The sequence below is a fragment of the Mustela nivalis genome (assembly GCF_964662115.1).
Source record: "Mustela nivalis genome assembly, chromosome: 1".
Classification (NCBI taxonomy): Eukaryota; Metazoa; Chordata; class Mammalia; order Carnivora; family Mustelidae; genus Mustela; species Mustela nivalis.
In genome coordinates, this window is record NC_139020.1 from 201799789 (window position 1) to 201815069 (window position 15281).

Genomic DNA, 15281 nt, shown 5'->3' on the forward strand with positions numbered 1-15281 from the left:
GGGGTGCAGAGGTCAAAACCTAGCACCCATTTCCCTGAGCCCAGACCCAGGCCCAGGCCCGTGGGCTACCCTGCACCTCTGGGCCCCTGCACCATGCTGCTTAAACCACAGGGGAGCTTTATCCCTTCTCCTCCAAGTTCCCCCTGTGCCTCAGGCTCCCAGAATCTGTCCCCAGGCCCTAAGAGCTCTGCGTCCTCCCCGCCTCCAAGGAGCCATTTCAGGTGGGAAAGCTTGAAGCACTGGGCATCAAGGACCATGGGGGGGGAGCCTTGGCAGCCAGACACAGGTGGCCCATCTCGAGTGAAGTTTGGGTCAAATGATCCCTGCTCGTATCTCAGCCTCCCCATCTATACACATGAGATGACGACCTCAGCCCAGGAGTATCTGCTTCAGCCCTGACCCCTGGCCAAGCTGGCCTTGAAGTGAAACCTTGAGGAAGCTTCAGCCAGATGCCTGAGTGTCTCTGGGTCTTGGGAGCCCAGTGGGGGCCCCCCACAGCCTCTGGGATACTCCTACATGAGCCCCCCCCACCGCCCCAGCAAGGCCCCTCAAAACCCCATCCTGGGCTTACCGAGGTAATGTCGATCCCCATTGGTGGCTGGCCTGGGTTCTCTGGGGGGGACTGGGGGAGAGAGGACGGTACCGTGACCGCGAGTGGGGGCAGCTGGGGCCCCCGCGTCAAGCTGGCACTTGGCATCAGGGGGCCGCCTGGGGGGAGGCCGACGGGCACCTGCGGGGGTGGCGGGGGTGGCTGCTGTTGGGACGCGGGTGGCGGCGGTGGAGGGGGCTGGGGCTGCGGCGGCGGCGGCTGCTGGGAGCCTGCTTGGGTGAAGAAGGCGTAGGGCAGCTGCTGCTCCAGAGACAGGGCATCCATGGCCACAGCCTGGGGGAAGAGGAGGGCATCAGGGGGGAGGCCACAAGACAGGAGGGGCCAGGCTGGGAGTACCTGGTCCCTGGGAACACCCCATGCTTGACATGCTCACCAAAGATGTCACAGGTAAACAAAGGGACATCCAGAGCCTGGACTGGGAAAGCACAGGCTGAGAGAGGGCAGACCTTGCCCAGGGTCACAGAGAGTTAGACTACAGCTGGATGGGGCTTGGACTTCTAATCCAGCTGTAAGTGCTCTGCTCCCAATGAGCCTTTCCTCCAGCTGTGCCCCACACGGAGAGGTGGGCACCCCCTTCTGTACCTACTCAGGCTCAGAAGGTCCCTGGTGGGTGACCCTGGAGAGCTTTTTCTGTATCTTTACTTAACAAACTTCTATTGCTTTACTCAATCAAAAAACAAAACAAAACAAAACACCAAAAATATTATCTTTTAGGGATTAAAAAAAAATGGACAAATTCCTAGAAAAACACAAACTATCAAACTTATTCAAGAAAAAATGGAAAATCTGAATAGACCTACACCAAGAAAGGAGACTAAATCAGTAATCGAAAACCTCCCAAGGGAAGATATTTGCAAATGACATATCTGATAAAGGGTTAGTTTCCGAAACACAGGAAGAATTTACAAAACTCAACACCCAAGAAATGAATAATCTAATTAAAAAATGGGCGGAAGACATGAATAGACATTTTTCCAAAAAAGACATAGAGATGACAACTGACACGTTAAAAGACGCTCAACATCACTCACCATCAAGGAAATGCAAATCACAGCTACAGTGAGGTATCACCTCACCCCTGTGACGATGGCTAAAGTCAATGACACAAGCAGCAACAGGGGTTGGTGAGGACGTGGAGAGGGGAGCCCTGCACTGTTGGTGGGGATGCAAACTGGGGCAGCCACCATGGAAAACAGTGTGGAGGTTTCTCAGGAAGTTCAAAACAGAGCTACCCTACCATCCAGCAACTGCACTACTAGGGATTTACCCAAAGATACACCAAAACACTTATTCAAAGGGATACATGCACCCCAGTGCTTATGGCAGTATTACCTACAAGAGCTGAATCATGGAAGCAGCTCGAGTGTCCACTGATTGATAAATGGGTAAAGGAGGTGTGGTATATAAACAATGGAATATTATTCGGCCATTAAAAAAAGTTGAAATCTTGCCATTTGCAACAACATGGGTGGACCTAGAGACTGTAACGCTAAGCGAAATTAGTCAATCAGAGAAAGACAAATACCCCATGATCTCACTCATACGTGTAATTTAAGAAACAGAACAAGCAAGCAAGAGAGAGAAAGAGAGAGCCAGACAGACAAACCAAGAAAACAGACTCCACTACAGACAATAAGCTACTGGTTACCAGAGGTGGAGGTAGGTGGGGGAATGGGAGAAACAGGTGATGGGGATTAAGGAGGCACGTGTTGTGATGGGCACGGGGTGATGTGTGGAAGTGATGAATCACTGTACACACTTGAAACGACTACAACACGGTATGCTACCTAACTGGAATTTAAATGAAAACTTAAAAAAGAAAAACCCTCCCCATAAGGATAAGCTCAGACCAGTGGCTTTGCTGGTGAATTCTACTAAATATTTAAAGAGTTTACAACACCAGTGCTTTTCAAACACTTCCCCCACCCCAAAAAGGAAAAAACAGATGAAGAGGGAACACTTCCTAACTTGTTTTGTGGGCATAAACTAAGTAAAAAAGAATCAAATTGCTGAAATCAAAAATGAAAGTGGGAATATTACTATAGACTTAAGAAAAGTGATTATGAGTGCTATGAATGATCGTATGCCAGCACAATGGATAACCTAGATGAAAGGTTATCCTTTCATCCTAAACACACACGAGCTACCAAAAAAGCAAATGAAACAAAATTACGGTAAACTGAAACAAAAAACAAAACAAACAAAAAGCTTTCTAGGGGTGCCTGGGTGGCTCAGTTGGTTAAGCGTCTGCTTTCGACTAGGGTCGTGATCCCGGAAGTTCTGGGATCGAGTCCTGCATCAAGCTCCTTCCTCGGCAGGGAGCCTGCTTCTCCCTCTGTTTGCCGCTCCCCACTGCTTGTGTGTGCTCCCTCTGACAGATACATAAATAAAATCTTTAAAAAAAATGTTTAACAAAATAACTCTAAACTTTTATTTCAGAGAATTTCAACTAGATCCTCAAGGGAAAGTAGCACAATGAAGAATGCTCAGTCACACGAATCCGCCCGTGACAGGTATGGGAGGTTCCAGGACAAGAAAACACACACAGAAAACACACAGGCCAGAAAACACTCCCATTTCCGTGTGTTTGAAAATCTTACAAACAGCCAAAAGCATTGGGAACCTTTGTCTTCAGGAGTCTATGACCCCCAGGGAGGATGGGGAGGTCTCCCAGAGAGGTAGAGCTGGCCACACCTCCCCCACCCCACCAGGCCCTCACACCTGAGTGATGGGTGACAGCTGGGAGAGGGTGGATGACACCTGCTGGGCCTGCTGCCTCCTCGCCTCTGTGTTCAGGGACAACGGGCTGACGCCAGCCGGGCGGTGCTGCGGTGAGGAGCCTGGTGTGCTCATCCCTGAAAGGGAGGACAGGAGAGAAGGGCGGGCATGACTCTAGCCTCCAGAGGGCCGCTCAAACACCACGATCACTGCTGAGAACAGCCCAATCAATCAGACAGAATCTACTGTGTCCTCATCACCAAACCCAGGGTGCCCCCTCCAAGGCCCCAGACTAGTGTGGGCTCTGTTCTCCTTCCTGACCTATCCCCATGTTGGTCAACACTCTCCCACTGATCCTACCATCCCTCCAAGAGGGGTGTGATCCACAGGCCCTGCCAATCAGCACTTCCCTGCTTCTGGACCACATGATTGGCTCCCAGATGGACATGTTACCAGACTGGCCCAATGAGAGCCTGCCCTGGGACTTTTGATGAACTCCAAGGAGTGACATCTGGAGCTGTGTAGGAAGGGGCATCACATGGCTGCAAGTGGAAGAGCCAGCAGGAGAATCAGGTGCTGAGGGGTAGAGGCAGCACGTGAGCCCTGCATCCGGCCTAACTGGAGCTTCCTGGTTTGGGGAGATAATCAGTGCCCTTTTTTGCCTACACTGGCTTGGGGGTGGGTTAGCTTCAAGAAAGCTGCTCCTGGGTGTGCCTGGGTGGCTCAGTCAGTTAAGCGTCTGCCTTTGGCTCAGGTCATGCATGATCCCAGGGTCCTAGGATCTGGCCCAAGTCAGGCTCCCTGCTCAGCTGGGAGTCTGCTTCTCCCTCTGCCCCCGCTTCCCTCCTTGGCTAGTGTGTGTGCGCTTGCTCTCAAATAAATAAAATTCCTAAAAAGAAAAAGAAAAAAGAAAGCTGGTCCTGTCCAGAGGCTGCAGTTTCTCTAAAGCCTCATGCTCTCCTTATCCTCCTCCAACAAAACTGTACCTTCCTATAACTGCTCCTTTGGCCCCTCCCCCCACACCTCTCCACCTTCTGTGCTCCCCATGCTGAACCACCAGTCCTGCTGGAAACTCAATCACTCTCTACCTTCTTACAATACCTACGTTCCTGATTGAGCTCCGTCAGGAAGGCTCCGTGTTGAACTTTCCCTCACCCTGTGCCCCTCCCCCAGCAATCCTATCCCTAGATGCGTCTGTCATGAAGGAGCTGAGGTCAAGTTCAGTGTGGCAGCAGTTGGGGCCTGCCCCATCCTGGGGCACTGTGCCAGGGAGGCAACAGGCCTCCTGATGATGCCTAGGAGAGCCCTGGGGGCTTGGCTTGATCTCCCAGACTTGGTGTCCTTATCCTTGAGATGGAGATGGTAACAGCCACCCTCAAGAGTTCACTGTGAGGCTCCTGGTGAGGCTGGGAGCAAGTTCAGAAGACAGTCCAGCCTGCAGTTAAGGCCAATGCAGGGGCCTGACTCACCCAGGGTGGCTGGGCCCAACCTGCCAAGGGCATCAGATCAACCTGGTTCCAGCAGGTGAGAGAGCGGGCTCCCAGGTCAGTGGGAGCACACCCAGCATGCACCGAGGGGAGAGGATGGGCAGCCTTCCCTCTACCCCGGGAAGCTGCTCACTGTGCAAGGCAAGCCTGGTCACGCCTGCACTTCCCCTCAGTTGCCCTGGCAGCTCCACTCAGCAGTGCATCACAGGAGGGCCTGGCACCTCGGAGGGCTCCTAAGGCAGAGCCCCAGTTTCCAGGTTATGCACAGACCTTGGGCCCCAGAATTATGCTGCTGCACGCACAGCATGGACAGGAAGCCTGAGTAGGCAGAGTCCAGGAGATATCTGGTAGGAAGACATTCAGATCAGGCCCACGGGCTGCTCCTTCTCTGAGCATCCACGGCCCTTATGTCCTCAGGCTGAGAACACACTACACCCAGGGAGCAGTGATGTCAGGACCCAGTAGCAGCAGAAGCAAAGGCCAGGAGAGACAGGGTCAGGGGAGCAACAGGGGCTGGGGGCAAACCAGACCATCTCAAGGCACAGAACCTCGACCCACCACTGCTGGGCCTTCCAATTCTTCAAGAGAAGCCAGAAATCCCAAGTCTTAACATGTACTTAGTCCTGATTTTTACATGTTGATTCAGACATCACGCACGCAACCACAGGCCAGACAAAATACACCAGCAGGCTGCATCTGTGCTTGCGCTGCCAGCCTCTGTCTATCCAGAATACAAGGGGGTTTTTAATCCTCTGCTGGGCTGCAGGGTGAGCTCCTGGTCTCACACTGGGCGGGCCACCACCCTGGGAGAGGCCAGTTGGGCCAGGAGGGTGGACAGACGCCTTGCTGTTGAATTCCTTTTGGCAACCTGGATCACCTTTGGGAAAAGGAGTGAGGCCAGCTGGAAGGGAAGTCTGGGGCGGGCAGGGAGAGCTGCCAGGGGAGGGCAAGCCAGGTGGCAGGGGCCCAGCCTCAGGCACGCAAGCCTTGTGTGCGGGGCCAGCAGGCCTCGGAGCTGTGCCAGGAAGGAGGACCCGGGCCTGCCCTCCTCCGGGTTCTGGCCGACGACCAGGAAAACGACCTCAGCAAATATTCAAGAGGACGAGAGGGGCCGCTGTCTCCCTGGCGGCGGACACCTCCCATTTTTCTTCGAGGGGCTCACGTTCTGACTGGCGGGTGGGCTAGTTGGGGGGGGGGTGATCTCCACGTGTGCCAGGGGCCGGCGGCTTGGCCTGATTTAAAATGCGCCCAGAAAGTGAAGCCCCTGCCAGGCGAGCTGCTCGAGCGGCAGGTTCGCAAACAACCGAACACATGTCAGACATTACTGGGTTGACGCTCCCAGCCAGGCGGGCCAGGGTCTGGGCCCCACACTCGGGGTCTGCGCTTGTTCCCGCGTCTATGGCTTTCACATGTGTTGTGTTTTCCTGTGCTTGTTTAGACTCGGCGTGGGCCGGAGGTGCACAGCTCCTGGGCGGGTGCTGGGGGGCTGCCAAGGACCCTCTGGAGGAGGGGGTAGTGCTCTAGAGGCCACGGTGAGACGTGAGGAGAAAGACGGGGGGCCAGGAAACAGTGGTATCTGCACAATGGGCCCCCCACCGGCATCCCCAGAGCCAACCTTCTGATTTCTTGCTTCGTGCAGGCCTGTGTGGGTGCTGCCTGCCCACCCACCTCTCAGGAGGCCGTCGGTCCCAGGCTCTCCTGTATTTGCTCATTTTGTCTTCTAGGCCTTCCTGGGGCTGTGGGGAGTACAGCAGGGGCTGGTGCCCTCTGCCTAGTGGCTGAACCTGGGTGGGCACGGGGCCAGGGGTACACAAGCAGGAACAAAGCCTCAGTGTTAGGCCAGGGTCTTGCTCCCCTTTGTACTGTGCTGGCTTCTATGTTCTTGTCTAGAATCCTAGGAACACCTACATTATTCTTGGCACCCCTGCCCTGACTTTTGCCCCATCAGCACCAAAGCCAGGAATGACTCTAGGCTCCTCAAGTCCTCTGCTCCCCATACTGACCCAGCTCCCAAGCCAGCCAACTTCACCTGGAAGTCTCTCTAGAACGTCTGATGGGGCCCTGCCCTGGCACTGCCACCCCTCCCGATAGCCCGTTCTCCCTGCGGAGCCAGAAGGGCTGTGGCAGATGTGAACTGGAGCATGTGGTTCTCCCTGACGAAACCCCGCATGGTGCTGCCCATCACACCTGGGGCAGAGGTGTGACACGCAGGTGGATGGAATGAGCACTGGCTTCCAGGCGGGACAGAGGGCACAGCAAGGTTGTGCTCACACTGGCTGCCAAGTCCTGACATGTGCGGACTCACAGAGGGGTCCCCCCATAGCCCATCCTGCCTGTCCCACCACAAGGCTGTTGGGGCTGCCTTATCTCCTCCCTGGATGCAAACCCACACATCCCACAGTCCACATGGGTGCAGAATGACAGCAGGAACTTGGGGACAGCGGAGTCTTAGTGGGGACACAGGAGAGCTCGGCCTGAGCAAAGGAGTGACTCAAGAGCAACAGGTGAGTGCAGAAAAGCAGTGCAGAATGAGACTGGGGATAAGGCTGTGTGGGCAGGGGACCAAGATGGCTCACCAAGAAGAGGAGGTATAAGTGGGGATGGAGTGGGTGAGGGGCTCTGCAGCCACCTGGAGGAAGAGGAGGACTGTGGGAGAGGGGCAGCATGTGTCAAGGCCCTGCTTGGCTGGACAGAAGATGGTGTAGGTAACAGAGGTAGGGGTGGGGGTGGAGACCAAGTTGGAGGGTGAACTGGACTTCCTAGGCCCCAGGGGTCTCGGGTTTTCATTGGGAGGGAGATGAGGACCCGTGCAAGGTGCTGAGCAGACAAGAGTCACAAGGGGATTCTGGGTAAGAAGAGGATGGGGTTCGGATGGAGGGCAGACAGGTGGAGGCCATGCAAGGTAGAGGAGCTCCAGGTTGGGCTGGGTCCTTAATGGTGGGGCTAAGAGGATGCATCCACAGGTCAGGGCAGGCAAGAGAAGAAGGCAAGCCACTGGGAAACAGAGCTGCTCATCCCTAGGGGAGGAGCACTAGGGCAGCACCGGAAGGTATGAGGAAGGTGATGGGCCCATGGGATGTCCCCATGGACATGGCCTGGGCTGGAGTGTCCCAAGCAGGGGACACCGTCAGCCACTGGGCAAGAGGGAGTGTGGACGGAGCAGGTCAGGCCTGGTCCCGTCCCTCAATGAAGAGCTGAGGACAAGGAGAGGCAGGGGAAAAGCCTGGTATACCCCACAAGTGAAATCCTTGGGGGCTCCCCTCCTAGAATGTTCTGGACTCACCCAGTTTCCCCTCAGAACCACTGTCTGATCCCTGGGGACACTGGGAGTTTTCCCACCTCCAGGTTGTGTGCCCTCCACCTGGGATGCCTTCCCAGGCAGTACTGGGAAATGCCCAGCCCCTGGGATAGGTTCTAGCTCCCACCTGGTACCCGGCATTCTGGAGGGCACCTTGCCAAATCATCATTCAAAGCCACGTGTCGTCTCCGCTAGTTGCTGCGCTCTGCCGGGGAAGGCAATCCTGCCCCCGCCTGGCCTGGCCTTACCCTGGCTGGCGCCGCCGATGCCCAGATGAGTCAGGTTGGCTGCGAGGTTGCCGGTGCTGCTGGAGCTGCTGAGCGCGGGGAAGGTGGGCTCCTCAGGGTCCAGCGGGGTCGGGAGGGGGGAGGGGAAGTGTATGTTGGTCAGGTCGGGCAGGGAGCCCCCTGTGTTGTGGGTGGCAGGGATCAGGGCTGTAGTGTTTTCCTGGTCAGCGGATGGAAAGATGCTGGGGGGAAGGCCAGACAGAGGGGGGGAGGTGAGCTCTCGCCCCGGCCCATTCTCCCCCAAGAGCTGTGGTGGGGGGTGAGGGGGTGGGGGGGGAGACTGGCCCAAAAACATCAGGAGGCAGAGAATGGTACCCTGGGATCAGGTGCTGCCATGTTTGGCCCGCACCTCCAGTGGGACCTTGGGAAACAACCTATCTACGCAGGAGAGGGGGCTGGGGTGAGGGTCCTCCTGGCCCGGGACAGGCTGGGGCTGACAAGCGTGCCAGCTGAGGCTGAGTGGAGGCGAGAGAGGGCTCAGTCCCTGCATGCAGGGACGGGTAGGAGGGCCCCTTCTTCCCCCACCCAGTGAGGGTTGTTAGATAGCTGCCAGCGTGGGGCAGTCCTCTTATAGGACTTGTAGCCTCCTGAGCAGACGGGAAGCCCGGGGGTCATCGGAGCAGCCCCACCAGCCCTGGGCATGCAGGGAGGGCCCTGCTGACACTTACTTGATCCCGGGGACCTCGCAGGACTTGGGCCTGGACCCCGCCTGAAAGAAAAGACAATAGAGGCTGAGCGGGCCTCCTCACGCACCGTGGCTCCTTGGGGCGCAGCTGACCATGCCAGCAAGAGGGGAAGTTTATAAGGTCCCACGATGTCTCACAAACCAGAACTAGGCAGCCTCAAAGCCAAGGGGCCTGTCCTGGACGTGTGCAGGGGCAAAAGCAAGAGTCATACGCAGAGGAGTCTCTACCGCTCCCACCACCAGCACCTGCCCTTGGGGGCAACAGGCACATCCTAGCCTAGCTCCGCCTGCCCCTAAGGTGGGGGCAGCGGACAGAGGTGACGAGGTCCCTTGTCAGAACAGACATTTGAGGGAGAACGTGCCTTGTCTACTCTACACCTGAAAATCCCAGGGCCATGCCACAAGGGTCAGACACCAGCTCAGCGATGGCACCACTGGAAACCCAGGCGCCCACGGCTGGTCCCCCATTCCATTCCTAGATCAGAGCAGTGGAGCTCCTGGGGAGAGCGGGACAGCACAACAAACACACAGAGGGTGCTGCCCACGCCCCTAATGGACTCACTTACCAGTGGTCCCCCAGTTCTGGCTCTCACAGGGACCCAAGGAGCCCACGTCCCCACCACCTGAGGACGAAGGTCGAAGACTCTGGCTGCCCTGTGGGCTGGGGAGGAGTCCCAGGGAAAGCCCGCTGGCAGCAAGCCCCTGGTTTCTTGCCCTCGAGCTGAGGCCACTAGGTCACCTGAGAACTACAGGCTCTAGGCAGAGACCCTATACTCTCATTCAAGGACAAAGGAGAGAACTCTTCAGACAGCAGCAGACGTGACTGGACAGAGCCCCCCGAGTGCTGATGTGAGGGCTCCAGCTGTGTCACATTCCCTAATTCCCCATCCGCCTCGCAGGCCCTCAGGCTGATGTGTTCTTTGGGGATTATCAGCTAGAAGAAGGTGGATGCACTAGTGGGGGGCTGGGCTGGCAGCCTCTATGCACAGGCCCAGCATGTATGGGGTGGGGGGAGGCTGGGGGCAGGTGGCGGGGGTGTGCCAGCAGTGACTGGGGATCCTGAGGGGTGGTGTGCGACCAGGAGGGTTAAGCCTCTGCAGAGTATGCCAGAGGAACGGGTTTCTACTTGGCCATGGGCTCCTTAATTCTGTGAGTAAACACTCGCTTCATTACCGGATTTTTGCAAAGCATGAAGACAATGACTTTCTAAAGAATCTTTTCAAAAGCGTTCCCATGAACCTTATGGAGATAACAGCAGATTTCTAAACAGTATTAAAAACTCACCCATCATTGCCTGCCCCCCCCCAACGCCACCCCACTTCCAGTGACTCCAACGGAATCCCTTTGCCGACATCTTTCAGAACGCATCTGCGCACGAGGCAGTTAAAAGCTGGGCCACGATGTTGAGGTCTGCTACCCTCTCCGCACGCCCAGGATGTCAAGTGTGTTTCCACCGACACTCGCCGCTTTCGCTTGAGGGCTCAGTGGCACACTGAACACTCGGAAGGATCCTGATGTCTGTCCTTACCCACCTCTCTGCAACCACAATTCTGTCGGGGTTGGTAGAATTCTTTTTGAGTTATTTTCTTCCCTGAACATGTCAAAAATCACACGTGTTCTCTATCTAAAACTGGAAGATGTAGACAGGGATAAGGGCTGCCGGTGGTGCCCACACCTGCCACTGGAAAGGACACTGCCCCCCTCCCCGCCCCCACACCGTGCACATCTCCCCAGGCATCTGTGTGTAGACGGTGTATCTGGGAGATACGCTGGTTCTGTTCCAGACCCACCCCAATAAGATAAGTATCACAGCGAAGTAAGACAAGTGAATTTTTTGGTTTCCTGGTGCATATAAAAGTTATGTTCACCCTCTCCTGCAGTGGTTAAGTATGTGACAGCACTATATCTGAAAAAACTTATGAAAACAAACAAACAAACAAACAAACAAACTTATGTACCTTCATTAAATATGCTGAACATTTATCTGAGCTTTCAGCGAGTTGTAATCATGAATCAAACATCACACAACAAATACAGTGACGAGAACAGGGGTACCCGGGGGGCTCAATTGGTTAAAACGCACCTGCCTTCAGCTCAGATCCGGCATCCTGCTCAGCACGGAGTCTGCTTTTCTCTCTTTCTACCTCTGCCCCTCCCCACCATCCATTCCCCCCATCTCTCTCTCTCTGTCTCTCTAATAGATTAAAAAAAATCTGGGACGCCTGGGTGGCTCAGTCAGCTAAGCCGCCGCCTTTGGCTCAGGTCATGATCCCAGGGTCCTGGGATCCAGTCCCACATCGGGCTCCTTCCTCAGTGGGGAGCCTGCTTCTCTCCCTGCCTCTGCCTGCCACTCTGCCTGCTTGTGTTCTCCCTCTCTTTGACAAATAAAAATATAAAATCTTTTTTTGAAAAATCTTTAAAAATAATAATGAAAACACGTGAACTACCATGAGAATTACCAGAATATGACCCAGAGACACAAAGTGAGAAAATTGCTGTTGGAAAAATGGTGCCGATGTTCTTGTTCAACACAAGGTTGCCACAAACCTTCCACTGGTAAAATAAACACAGCACAGTAAAGAAAAGTGCAATAAAATGAGGTGTGCCTGTCCATTTCTAAGTGTTGTACACCTTTCCAAATAGCTTTATCCCGTTCTTTCCACACAACAGTATTATAAGAAGCATCACTCATGCCTCCAAAATTCCATCAGAAATCCTAACTCCAGGGGCGAATGGTGGCTCAGTCGGTTAAACGTCCTATTCTTTCTTTTTTTAAGATTTATTTATTTTTAAGAGAGGGGGTGCCTGGGTTGCTCAGTGGGTTAAGCCTCTGCCTTTGGCTCAGGTCATAATCTCAGGGTCCTGGAATCAAGCCCTGCATCAGGCTCCCTGCTCAGTGTGAAGCCTGATTCTCCCTTTCCCACTCCCTCTGCTCTCACTGTCATTCTCTCTCTGTCAAATAGATAGATAAAATCTTAAAAAAAAAAAAAAAGAAAAAAAAGAAAGAAAGAAAAACAGAGAGAGAGAGAGGGAAAGAGAACATGAGCAGGGAGATGAGAGGGAGAAGCAGACTCCTCAGCTAAGCAGGGAGCCTGACACGGGGCTCAATCCCTGGACCCTGGTATCAAGACCTGAGCCAAAGGCAGTCACTTAACAGACTGAGCCACCCAGGCATCCCTAATGTCTGACTCCAGGTCTTGATCTCAGGGTCCTAAGTTCAAGCCCTGCACTGGGCTCCATGCTGGGCAGGGAGCCTACTTAAAAAACAAAATCTCTACTCCACATATGTGGAACTTTCCACAAGGGACAAAGGATAATTTCATTATAAATCCCCTACTGTTGAACATTCAGGTTGTTTCCAGTTTATTCCAAAAGCTCTAACACGCCTTTGAGGAACACATCGGTTTGCTCATTTGTCACCTCCCTACAATTCCCTGAAGGGGATGAGCAATTCATGTTGCTGCCCCATTCACCACAACTTGACCAGCAATGGGTTTTAGTTCTTTTTTTTTTTAATATTCAAAATAGCTCTGTTTTTAAGTGTACCTTGTTCTATGCAAATTCTTTGAAATCTGTATTCATGGCACAAATTCTATCTTACCGCTAGACATTTTATAGGTTGAACTTCAGAAATTTGTTTCTGGACCTGGAAATAATACAGAAATCCCAACTCAATTGGAAATTCCAAGTAGACTTTGTAGTCTAATAAACGTTGTAGTTACTGTGCAGATGAATAAAAGTTTTAAGGATGACCATCAACATTTATAAACATTGATGATGACCCAATACTAGGGGTTAGTAGGAACATCACAGGCTCAGAATTAGGAGGTACAAGTTCTAAACCCTGAGTATCTTCATAGCCTTGGACAAGTCACTTAACCTCCATAGCTTTGACTTCTTTTATTTTTTTGAGCTATAGCAGACCTATAACATTGTATTAGTTTCAGGTCACACGATGGTTCGCTAGCTGTATGTACTGTGAAGTGGTCACCACAGTAAGTCTAGTTCACAGCCAATACCATACACAGAAATCCGGAATGCTTCATGAATTTGCACGTCATTCATGGGCACTCTGGGCATTTTTGGGGAGCGGCCACGCTGAGCTCTGAACCACTGCACTTTCAGTACACACTCCGCTATGGCAAACATGGGTTTTCATTTTTCACCGCTTCCGCCAGCCTGAAAGGTCTGCCATTCATGTTAAAAGGGCCTATATGACTGGTCAAATCTGTGTGAAGGTTACACTTGAGGGAAGGCAAAACTTCCCCAATAGGCTAATTCTCCACCTTGGGCCAGGCTACACTTAAAAAAAAGATCAAGAAGGAAAATCATTTCTAAAAGCCCTTAGGACTCTCTTACCTTCTTGGTGTCCCATGCTTGCTTAGAAAGATTCTTATCTGTCTCCGATGTGGTCTCCTCCATTCCTGGAACTGTTAATAGTAAGACTGGGGGTGGGGTGGGGAGAGAAGGATGATCACAACCTTTTCACTCTGAAGCTATGTGGCACCAAGGGGGGAGCTGCCCCGACATACACAATCATGACTGTGACACCAGTCTAACTGCCCCAACAGTAACTTCTGGGGACTGCACTCAAGTACAAAAAATGGTTTCATGCAAAGCAAGAGGAAGGACAGTTAAAAAAAATAAATAAGTGGGGGTGCCTGGGTGGCTCAGTCAGGTGACGGTCTGGCTCAGGTCATGATCTCATGATCTCAGTCATGGGATACAGCCCCACATCTGGCTCCGTACTCAGTGGGGAGTCTGCTTGGGATTCTCTATCCCCCTCTCCTTCTGCCCCCCCCCCCCGCTTAAGCATGAGCATGCTCTCTCTCTCTCAAATAGGTAAATCTAGTAAATAAATAAATAAATAAATAAATAAATAAACTAGAGACCCTGTGACTTAAAAAGAAATGGAAATAGGAGCTCTGGAGCTGAGGACATGTATTACTTCTGCCTCCCATGGGACTGATACAGGCTTTGGAGGTCTCAGGCTGCAGAGAACAGCAGAGAAATTCTTCCAGACTCTTGCCCCACCTGCCACCTTGTGGTCACCTGTCTCCCAGCCCATGATGCTCAGTGTCAGCCTGAGGTTGACTGATCCACTCATTGTAGCTGCAGCCTCGCGAATTAGTTGCAATGCCAGCCAGCCCCACAGGAGGAGAGGAGGGGAGGAAAGGTCTGAGGGACTGGATGGGCATCATTTAAGGCCCTGGAACCAGCTATGCCTGAAGGCCCCTTTCTTTGGACCTTTTGGTTAAGGTGAGATTAAACATTTTCTTTATGAGACCCAGTTTCTTTATGCCTCTTGGAGGTTCAGTCTTTCGCTTGCAATAGAGCTACACTGAACACAGCCAGATGGGTCACCTCCTCCTCCTTCAAACCCAAAGAGAGCAGCTGTGACGGGTGGGAGGGCAGCCAGGCTAACTCCTCACCCTGTCACTGCTTGGGTCCCTTCCAGAGAAACGGGAGCAGGTGACATGTCTCCCCTCTCTCCACCCCGAGGACAGCTGGACTCTGCACTATCAAGGGCCCCTGCATTGCAACTCCCTTCCATGGTCACAGAGTCCCAAGGGATAATGACATTTGCCTTGGAAAGCCTACCTTGAAAGTCTCACTTTTCTGGGAAGCCTATCAAGGAGACGGCCCCCTCAGAATGGCTCCTAACATTCGGAACAGGAGGGCAGCATCTGGCGCCCTGTTCTCTTCACCCCCAGGACACCTGGAATTCCTGCTTTCAGTACGGAACCCATTCTTTCTGCAATCTCACCTTCACTGTCTGATAAGCGGGGATCCCGGGACGAAGGTGAAGATCTGCTTGATAATCTTCATTCTACCAGCAAAATCTCCCTGGTATGTTCACACATTCACACAGTGCAATGCTACCCAAAAAACTGGGAAGTGTTCGGACCTTAACGGCATGTGATTAACTCTCTGGCTTCTGTGTCTCTGGGCAGATCAAGCCTGGGTGGGGATTCTTGCAGCCTCACAGCACTGTGCTCCCCTCTCTGGGCAACACTGCCCAATTTTTAAGATGGCATGCACCCTCCCAGAAGATCCCAGGGACACTGTCCCTGTGCCCAGCTCTGGGGAGGGGCTGAGGGCCTGGGTACAGATCTGCCCTAGCTACTGGTACACAGAGCCCAGAGAGGAGAGTAGGGAAGAGGTGGGAAAGGACTGGCCCCATTTCAACCCACAG

At 53.3% G+C, this 15281-nt stretch overlaps 1 protein-coding gene across 7 annotated transcripts in view; it reads right to left on the reverse strand.

Moving 5' to 3' along the window:
* The window catches only part of CRTC1 (CREB regulated transcription coactivator 1), a 78231-nt gene that overhangs the window by 12392 nt on the left and 50558 nt on the right, over positions 1-15281 (reverse strand). For 6 of the 7 annotated variants that reach the window (XM_082706886.1, XM_082706885.1, XM_082706881.1 and 3 more), the window contains 5 exons: positions 13445-13530; positions 9069-9109; positions 8362-8582; positions 3332-3465; positions 572-883 (listed from right to left, as the gene is read on the reverse strand). In XM_082706886.1, the coding sequence (XP_082563012.1) occupies positions 572-883; positions 3332-3465; positions 8362-8582; positions 9069-9109; positions 13445-13530 (794 nt within the window). The remainder of the gene's footprint in view (positions 1-571; positions 884-3331; positions 3466-8361; positions 8583-9068; positions 9110-13444; positions 13531-15281) is intronic. The other variant, XM_082706884.1, reaches the window with a different exon arrangement.